This window comes from Geotrypetes seraphini, chromosome 1 (genome assembly GCF_902459505.1).
Source record: "Geotrypetes seraphini chromosome 1, aGeoSer1.1, whole genome shotgun sequence".
Lineage (NCBI taxonomy): Eukaryota > Metazoa > Chordata > Amphibia > Gymnophiona > Dermophiidae > Geotrypetes > Geotrypetes seraphini.
Genome location: NC_047084.1, coordinates 536,393,255 through 536,403,627, shown reverse-complemented (window position 1 = coordinate 536,403,627; position 10,373 = coordinate 536,393,255). Strand labels below are relative to the sequence as shown.

General features: G+C 42.4%; 1 protein-coding gene across 5 annotated transcripts in view; it reads left to right on the top strand.

Annotated features, from left to right (window-relative positions):
* Positions 1–830: 830 nt before the first annotated feature.
* The window catches only part of YTHDC2 (YTH domain containing 2), a 217,440-nt gene continuing 207,897 nt past the window's right edge, over positions 831–10,373 (top strand). Inside the window, exons 1-3 of one of the 5 annotated variants that reach the window (XM_033929088.1) lie at positions 831–982; positions 2,833–2,996; positions 7,454–7,544. In XM_033929088.1, coding sequence (XP_033784979.1) covers positions 2,837–2,996; positions 7,454–7,544 — 251 coding nt within the window. In that variant the 5' untranslated portion in view covers positions 831–982; positions 2,833–2,836. Of the gene's footprint in view, positions 1,058–2,832; positions 2,997–7,453; positions 7,545–10,373 lie in introns of all 5 variants that reach the window. The other 4 variants (XM_033929090.1, XM_033929087.1, XM_033929091.1 and 1 more) reach the window with 4 other exon arrangements.

Sequence of the window (10,373 nt, the reverse complement as noted above, 5' to 3'; positions counted from 1 at the left end):
TGTAAAAAGGTTGAAGAACATTGTTGTATACAACAGATTCAACCAAATGCAGACACATTTTTAAAAGCACCCACATTCTTGTTGATATATGTACTCACATATATATCAGCCATATAATTTTACAAAATCCATTTCCACATATGGAACATGCCGCACACACAAAATACTTTATGAGTGGAGGAGTTGCCTAGTGGTTAAGGCTGCTCCTTGTGACTCTGGGCAAGTCACTTAAAACGCCATAGCCCCAAGTACTAGTCAGACTGTGAGCCCACTGGGACAGATAGGGAGAAATACTTGAGCACCCGAATGCAAACCACTTAAATATTCCAATTTAGTTAAAAGAAAAAATATTTTTCCAAAATTGCAACAGCTATACTATAAAGTTTAGAGGGCATATAACGGTCTCTTATCCACAGATTCAAAGGCAGTTAAGTGCAGTAATGTACAGTGCATGTGCAAATCCATGCATGCGTAGGTAAACTTGAGTGCAATAAAGGCGTCTGAGCTTCACGCGCCAGGCCAATGGTGGCTCTGCGAGTTCTCTATTTGGGGATTTCCAAGGAAGGGTCCTGGTCCTGCGCACTTTCTCTAGGCAGCTCGCGACAACACCAATAAGGAGATATCGAAGGGGCCGAAATAATCTGCATCTCCGATTGCCGTCAGAGAAAACAGATGCTTTTCTTCCTCCTCCTCCCCACTCTGGCATCTCACCGCCTCCCTCTCAAATCCGCCCAGCGCTCTACTTTCAAACTCGTTTTTAAGCCCATCAGTTGTTGTCCGGTACCATCGCCTCGTAGCTCGTTGCCCGACCCTATCTGACGCAACTTCCTACAGGCTGCCGCGTCCCCACTCTGCCGGAACAGGAAATTGCGTCAGAGAGGGGAGGGGGGGCAGGATGCCGGAGTAGAAAAGTTCCGGAGCTGGTCACAGACAAGCTGTATGAATTGTTGCCTCTGCCGGCGACCTCAAAGATAAGCTGAAGGTAGAATGCGGGAGAGAATTGGAACTTGAGAATGAGGGAGAGATGCTGGATCGCGAGTGGAGAGGGGAGGGAAGAGTAAGTGAAAGTGAAAGTAAAAGAGGGAGGGATGCCAGCTACAGGAGAGGAGGGGGGCGGGGGGTCATGGGGGTGTGAGGGCAATCAAACGTGTGTGCCTCTGTGGATGCTTTTTGTCTCTGGAATATTCGTGATTTCTTGCAACCCCCTCCCTCTTTTTCCATCTGATGAGGACCTTGTGATGCTGCAGATTTATTGGGGTTTTTTTTTTGTGGATGACATGCAATTATATTTTAAAATAATTAACCAAGCAAGCTGGCAGCTTTTTGGGCTAGCCTAGTAAAGCAAATTTGGAAGAAGAAAATGTCTGTTTCAAAGTTGGTGGCCGAAATATAAACAGCCCGGGGAAGGGGTAAAACATGGACCTCGCGGATCTAAAACTGTACGTCCTTAAAAATCTGAGGTCCTTGCATTGACAAGTCCGCCTTTTAGCTTATTCCACCGCTTTCCCTGCACGCTCAGCTGAGGCCCCCAGCTCTGCCTTCCCTAATGGCTAAGGAGGGACGAGCCGCACCGTGGCTTTTGCTAATAAGCCCGATCGTCCCTTCCTCCACATCTCTCCCTCCGTGCTGATTCCGAGAGCCCCCGCGATATGACACTAGATGGCAAATAGCTGGGAGGTTTTTTTTTTTTTTTGGGGGGGGGGGGTTAAAAAATGTGTGCAAAGGTCTGCAGTGCATCTGACCTCGTGGACCTCACAGATCTGAACTGCACATCCTTAAAAATTTGAGATCCGTGCCACTTTTAGTCTCAGCATAGGTTAGGATCCATCAGAGCCAAATTGTCATAGAGGTCTGTCAGAGCCAGAGACTACAAGTGGCACAGACCTCAGGTTTTTAATGACGTTCGGTTTTAGATCTGCGAGGTCCACGTTTTACCCCTTCCCAACAACATGCGCTATGCAGATGATACAACACTCATTATTAGATATGCTGTATCTATTGAGAAAAGTCAAAGCTGAAAGTCAGATCATGAACATGGAAAATGATGAAGATTTTGAGCTTGAAGTTAGTTGTAAAGGATTTCAATATCCTGGGCTTTTTTGTAAACAAAGAAGCAACTAACAGGGAGGAAATACTCCTCAGAATAGCACTTGGTCGCTCTTCAATGAAGGCTCTCGACAAAGTATTCAAAGGCAAGGATCAAACAAAAATCAGACTTGTTCATGCACTCATTTTTTCAGTGGTCAGTTACAGATGCAAAAACTGGACACTACGGAAACAAGACAGAAAGAAGATTGACTCATTTGAGCTTTGGTGCTGGAGAAGAATTTTAGGCATGCTGTGGACCACTAGAAAGAGATGAAACCAACTATGTCACTCAAAGTACAAATGATGAAGTTACAACTCTTATTTTGGTCATACCATCAGAAGAGAGAGATTACTGGAGAAGGACATCATGTTTGGGAAGTTTGAAGGAATCAGGTGAAGAAGGTGTACAATCAGATGGCTGGACATGTTGAAAACAACCATGGGGATGACGCTTGAGGACATTTCTGGACTAGCACAAAACCAATTTCTTTTTAGATCTGCAATTCATCAAGTCCTAGGACTCGAGCACGAGTCGATGGCACCTAACAACAACAGTAAGGTTCTTACATCAGGAAAGAATTGAAATTTTGGGCAACTTTCTTATAGCAGGAAAGAATTGGTATTTGGGGCTGCTTTCTTTCAGTTCTTTATTCTGTATGTCACAAATGCCATAAAAAGCCACATTAACATCCTTTCTTTTATATTCTTAACCTTATAATCTTAACCTTTGTCTTCCTTGCTCAGCAAAATGTCTCGGCCAAGCAGTGTGTCCCCAAGGCCAAGCAGTGCTCAGTCAGGCCCCTCTGGTTCTGGACGAGCTAAAGGGCTGAAAGATATCCGGATTGATGAAGAAGTGAAAATTGCTGTTAATATTGCATTGGAGAGATTTCGCTATAGTGATCAAAAGGGTGAGAGAGCTTGGAGTACTTGATAGATTTATTTATTATATTTTATTTATTTATTTGGATTTATTAACTATCTTTATGAAGAGATTCACACAAAGTGGTGTACAGTAGGTAAAGTGTAATATAAAACTTAGGGCTCCTTTTATCAAGCCACGCTAGCGGTTTAACACGCTAAACCACAGGCCGCGCTAGCCGCTACCGCCTCCCTTGAGCAGGCGGTAGTTTTTAGGCCAGCACGGGGATTAACGAGTGATGAAACGTCGCGCGCGTTAACCCCGCTAGCGCGACTTGATAAAAGGAGCCCTTAGTTCTGTTAACAGCATAACAATGGTAAAACAACCAATATAAACAAATCCACCCCCTCCTTTACTAATGCGTAGCGTGGGTTTTAGCGCCAGAAGTGGCGGTAACTGCTCTGGTGCTCATAGAATTCCTATGTGGTAGTAAAGGAGGCAAACTAGAAAACAGTAAATTTAAACCTAATAATATGACTACTATAAAACAGTATAAAAAATATACACATTTAATAACACTACAGAATAACCATATAATAGAAATATGATAAATGTCAGTACAATGCAAATAATACCAATACCATAATAGACAGCATGGAAGAACATTCAGATAACAGATATAATACAATGTCTGCATAGTACCATCTTATTTATTTTTATTTATTGTATCTTTTAATGCATTCATTTTTGTAAACCGCTTGGAAACCTCACGGTTATTAGTGGTATATAAGAATTAAATTAAATTAATAAGCACACTTTAGAACATTCAAATAACATGGATATGATGCTAATGCTTTTCTCAATAGAATATACCATGTAGCCAAGGGGCAAAGTGCAGGTATATAGTTGGGGACAAGATGGGTAGTACAGGGTCTGTTGAGATAAATAAATGGGTAGCTAAACTTAAGGCAAGTTTTTTGTTCAGTTAAATTTATAGTAGTTTTAGGAAGGCAGTCAAAACTTTCCAATTTCAGAAGTATCTTTTAACTAGTGAGGACAGGGATTATGGGGAATTAAGATAGGAGAGAGAATGAGGATATGGGGATTGAGAGGACCGAGCAGTGACTGGGATTGGAGAAGAGCTGGGACTAGATTGTATAGGGAGAATGGGGGCAGATGAGTCTAGGGATAAGGGATTCTGCAAGGATTGAATTTAAGGATATAGCAGGGGTTCTAGGATGAGAGTGAGCGGGGACTCGGGCTTAGCAAAGAGTGGATATTGTGTGAGAGTTATGAGTGGAGGTGTTTTGGTTTGGACTGGGAAAGGGGTATAAGATGGGGGAGGTAGTTCAGAGGTGGTGTGAAAGATGTGGAAGGCTGGGAAGTTAGTGAGGCAGTGGTAGAGTAAGGATAATGGGTGAGATATGATGGAGGAAAGCAGGGGCAGACTAATATTAAGCAACCGTATTGGTGGCAGGATGGCTGCCACTGACATTCACTCCATCATCAGGTGTGGTTTTGTGCATCTCCTTCATCATTTTCTGATAGCTTCCAATGTAATATTGAAGGAGAGCTCCATGAATCTGAACTTTGGGTACCCCACCCTCCCTGCTTTGATTTTCCTGGGACAGCAGGCTGTCCCAATACTTAGGAGTAGCTGAAAAGCCATGGCTAAGTCTTGGCACTGGAATAGGGTGTAGAGAGAATATAAGTAAAACATGTCAGCCCAGGCACAAAAAAATTTAGATTGTGAACCCACTAAAGGTAAAGAAATGTAATAAATATAATATATAATAAATGTAAACTATGGTATTTTGGTTTGTACCACAGAAATGTGGTATATCAAATCAATTTCCCATAAAGCTGTTATTGGAACTTGTTGCCAGAGGATGTGATAACAGTAGTTAGCATAGCTGGGTTTAAAAAAGGTTTGGACAAGTTCCTGGAAGAAAAGTCCATAGTCTGCTATTGAGACATGGGGGAAGCCACTGCTTGTCCTGGGATGGGTAGCATGGAATGTTGCTACTATATGGGTTTCTGCTAGGTACTTGTGACCTGGATTGGCCACTGTGAAACAGGAAACCGGCTAGGTGGACCATTTGTCTGACACAGTAGGGCTGTTCTTATGTTCTTAAAGCTGCAATGCTGTAACATTTGTAAACTTTTTAAGAACCGAGACAGAGGTCAGTAGAAAGAAAAGGGTTGAGAAATGGGTAAAGTAGAAAGGGGTAAAAAGTAGGGCTGCATGTTAATTGCCATTTACATTGCGATTAACTTGTTAATCGTGATTAAAAATTTTAATTACATGCTGCCCATCTTGTGCCCCTCCCTGTGCTGTGCACGGTCCAGTATCTGTCCCTCCCCTCCTGGACCTGTCCCCACCTGATGTACCTTAAGAAATGTAACAAAGTCTTTGGCCCTGCAGTGCCAATGCTGGCACTCCCTAAGCATTCTCAGTTCTTGAACAAATTGAGTATGCTTCGCGAGTGCAAATATTGGTGTCTGGAGGCATCCCACTGACTTCTTTGCTCTTGAGGCAGTACAAGGAGGAAGGGAGTAACTTTGGCTTTGGATTCCTTTGATTGGCAGGGCTTTGGCATCCCCAGCAGCAAAAGTATGATACCTAATGTATATATGTGTGTGGGGGGGGGGGAAGGGAGAGGAAATTTGTGGCCCTCCTGTGCCTCCCGAATATGTCCCGCCTTTAATCGCAATTAAAAATGTAAATCAAAATACTGCACTAGTAAAAAGACATAGGAATGGGGAGGCTGGCTGTTGATTTCAATGGGAGCTTGAATGTTTCTGTTCTCAGAATGCTTTGCGATAATGTGCGATTGCACAAGGCATTATTATTGAGCGTTTGCCATGATGTTGGCACTATTATTTCATGCCAGATCATGTGAACTGGGGTAAAAGTTTGGTCCTGAATAGAAGATGGGAGGAGAGGAGACAGTTTTCTGAGTAGGAGAAAGAGAATCGGAGTTGGTCTGTTGGCGCCACTGTTACTGTTACAGGAGGAGTAGCTAAGCCCTGTTTGGAGCTACTACTACAACTACTACTATTAATCATTTCTATAGCACTGAAGGGTGTACATTTGACATTTAATAGATGGTTCCTGCTCAGAAGAGCTTACAATCTAACTTGGAAAGACAGACGTGACATATAGGGTTGGGGAAGCAGAACCCAAGGTGAGAAGAGTTAGGAGTTGAAAGCAGTCTTGAAGAGATGGGCTTTTAACTTGAACTTGACCACTGCCAGAGACAGGGCTTGCCGTAGGGATTCGGGCAGTTTATTCCAGGCATACAGCGCAGTGAGACTTAAGGGATGGAGTCTGGAGTTGGACGAGGAGGAGAAGAGCACAGATAGGAGGGACTTGACCAGCTGAGCGGAGCTCGAAAGGGGGGGTGAACACATAGGGGAGATAAGTGAAGAGAGATGATGAAGGACCACTGAGTGAATGCATTTGTAGGTCAGTAAGAGGAGTCTGAATTGTATTCAGAAATGGATGGGAAGCCAATGAAGTGGCTTTAGGATTTTAGAAATTGGAGTTGAAAGGTGTTGACAAGATGTTTCATAATTTGTTAATGTTTTTGATTGTGTATATGTATCTTTTTTTAATAGATTTCACAGATTTTATATACTCTCTTTATCCACAGTAAAGTTTCCAAAACCAAGCCATTTCTAAATTGTACTATTAACTGTTACAACAGATGCAAACTGTGATTCAGCAGGGTCATTAAGACCCCTATCAAATATTTTTCTCTCTATCCCTCCTCCCTTCAACCCACCAACCTCTTCCGTTGTGTTTTATACCAATGTGAAGTATCTTTGCTTTTATAATTCTTGGAATGGCAGATTAAAAACAAAAAAAACACAACTCAAAAACCAAAGCATACAAAAGTGGGGAAAAAAAGCCTAGAATACTGGAGGTTTCAGGATTATGGAGGAGGTAGGATGAAAAATCAGCAGCCTTCCTTGTGCTGGTTTACTAGTTTTTATTTAAAGATCAAAGTACTAACAAATATAGAAATAGTAACTAGAGAATGACACGGGGACAAATTTTTCCCTGTCCCCGCGGGAAATCATTTCCTTGTCATGTTCCGGCGAGTTCTTTTCCTGTCCCTGCCCCATTCCTGCAAGCTCCGTCCTCATCTGCACAAGCCTCAAACACTTTAAAACGTAAGTGTTCAAGGCGTGTGCGGTTAAGGCTGAGCTTTCAGGAATGGGGCAGGGACAGGGAGAGCGACAAAAGTTGTGCGAACGGGACGGGGAAATTGAGTTCCTGCGGGGATGGGGAAAAATTTGTCCCCTTGTCATTCTCTAATAGTAACAAGAGCTTTGGAGCTGTTGAGAAAAGCTGCAGTATAGATTGCGTTCACCAGTTGTGTATGTTTACTAAGGTCAAAAACATTTTTTTGTTTTAAACATTGATTCACAAATGAGGAGTCATAATCGAAAGGTAAAGTGTGTGGGATAGTTAATGTAGTAATTTGCTTTTCTCTTCAGAGACTGAATTTCCTTCATCTTTGACCAGTACTGAAAGGGCCTTTATTCATCGACTCTGCCAGTCTCTTGGTTTGATCTCCAAAAGTAAGGGGTAAGTTATAGTTCTCCACCAGATTGTGAGATTGCTGGGTAAATAAAACAATGGATATGAATTTGTAAGATCCCTTATTACTTGGGAAAAGCCAATCCTTTGCACTCTAAAGTTTGTCACGTGCCAAATGCAACATAAAAACATTGAAAAGGCCATTTTCTAAGCTTAGATTGTCTGTAAGGATCATAGTACAGGAATGCTGTCGGTGGGAAGGCCTGGAAAGAGAATCAGAACCCCACATGCTGAACCTTTCTCTCCCAACCTGAGGGGCTGTTAAAAAAACATTTTCAAGCAGCTTTGCTGGGGGAGAGGGGGTGTAGGAACTGTCTTTAATTATTGAGATTGTCCCTATTTTCCAAAGATCATCATCATGTTAAAGTCGGTTGATAGTTTACCTTGGAAAATTAGAGATAAAAGAAGGCCAGTAATTTTTCTTTTTAGTGGTAGTGGGGGACGGCTCAAAAGTTTCTTCTGCTTCTTTTGAAATTCTATTGCCTGAAGTTACTTTACTTCTCAAAATTGAAAAATAAAAGCAAAAAATGGAAAATAAGGTGATTTACCTTTTTTATTGCACTAACTTAATTCAGTTTTGACTAGCTTTCGAAGACCAAAACCACATTCTTCAGGTCAGGCTCAAATAACAAATTTGCATCACTCTGTTCTGAATGCAGGTAATTCAGTTCAATTGTCATTAATGTGATGGCTGCTTTGAACTCTCCTCATTTCCCTATGGTCTTTGTTGCTGTCCCTCTCCTCTTTTCCTCCATCTTCTGTGCCTTCTCACCATATCTTTTCCCCTCTCTCCTTCCTCATTCAGTTTCTTTACACTCTTTTCTTTCCAATTGGAGCCTGAGAATAAAGTGACAGCACAGTCTTTGACTTTGGTGTGAGTTTTGAGAGAACAGAAGGCTGGGGTGATGTGAAGGGAGGGGAAAAAGTCAGGGAGTCTGTGTTGGAAGGAGAGAGGTGACGTGGGTGAGGGAGAAAGGGGCCAGGGGTAGGGAAAGAGAAAGGAGGCGAGAGAACTGCACGGAGCAGGGGAAGTGGGGGTTGGAACACTACTTAGAAAACAAACTAAGATGAAGAATAGGTAGTTCTGCAAGTCATAATAAAATGTAAAATTTGTCTTAAAGCAAGATGCCTTTTTTATGGTTCTTTCTTTTTGAATAATTGTTATACTCAGTGATTACTGCTACTACTATTTATCATTTCTATAGCGCTGAAAGGCGTATGCAGCGCTGTACATTTAACATACAATAGACAGTCTCTGCTCAGAAGAGCTTACAATCTAATTAGACAGACAGGACATATCAAGGTTGGGGAGATTATGGTAAAGGAAATGATACAATGGGTATAGGTATCAGGCAGCGGTGAGTGGGAGTTAAGAGTTGAAAGCAGTTTTGAAAAAGTGGGCTTTTAGCTTGGATTTGAATACTGCTAGGGATGGAGCATGATGTATTGATTCAGGCAGCCTGTTCCAGGCATATGGTGTGGCAAGAAAAAAAGGACGGAGTCTAGAGTTGGCAGTGGAAGAGAACATAAGAATTGCCGCCGCTGGGTCAGACCAGTGGTCCATCATTCCCAGCAGTCCGCTCACGTGGCGGCCCTCCGATCAAAGACCAGCGCCCTAACCAAGACTAGCCCTATCGGCGTACATTCTTGTTCAGCAGGAACTTGTCTTTGTCTTGAATTCATGGAGGGGTTTGCCTGATGAATGGAGTTCACAGGGAGGAGCAAAGGGGGAGGTAAATGAAGAGAGATATTGGGGGGCTTCAGAGTGAATGCAATTGTAAGTCAGTAAGAGGAGTTTGAACTGTATTCAGAAATGGACGGGAGCCAATGAAGTGACTTGAGGAGCGGGGTATTGTGAGAATAGCGGCTCTTGCGGAATATAAGTCGTGCAGCAGAATTTTGAACAGATTGAAGAAGTGAGAGATGGGTACGCGGGAGGACTGAGAGAAGTACGTTACAGTACTCTTAAGTGTGAAATGAAAAAAACTCTCCAGGAGGGAGAGGGTATGAAATTCCTGGGTTTCAAAAAGTTGCTGCTGGTAAGTACCAAAAACTTGCTTGTAAGGGCGACTAGAAGTTTTCAGTAATATAATCATTGTGTGTATGTGCTGATTCCAGAAAAAGCATCTTTTAGTTTATTTTGTTAAATTCTAGTACATTATAAGCAAAACAAAGGAGTAAAGAGTTGAACAGCGAAAAATTTAGAGAATGACACGGTGACAGAATTTGTCCCCATCCCCACAGATAACCACAAGGAACCATCCCGTGTCATTCTTTAGTGTCTATCTCAACCTCAGTCATTCTACATCAGCATTCTTCAATGCAAGGCTTGAGGGTCAATGGCTGAGCCCATTCATACTCTAATTTTTCCCTCTCTTCTTAAAGAATGACATGGAGATGGTCTCCCGTGCTTAACCATGGGGACAGGGTCAAATTCTGTCCCTGTGTCATTCTCTAAGGGCTCTTTTTACAAAGGCGCGCTAGCGGTTTAACGCGCATAATACCGCGCGCTAAACCGCCGGCCGCTACCGCCTCCTCTTGAGCAGGCGGTAGTTTTTAGGCCAGCATGATGAAAAGTTTAGGTTAACGCATGATGAAAAGTCCGTGTGTGTTAACCCCACTAGCGTGGCTTGATAAAAGGAGCCCTAAGTATCAAAGGCAACTTAAAGAAAAACAATAACATATATATCAATTAACTCGAATAAGAAAACAAAAATAGAAGACAAACAGTATGAAAAAGCATACTTCCATTCACTAAGAACTCCATACAACATACAAGAGCCCCCAAATACATTAGTCAGCAGGTTACAAGTAGAA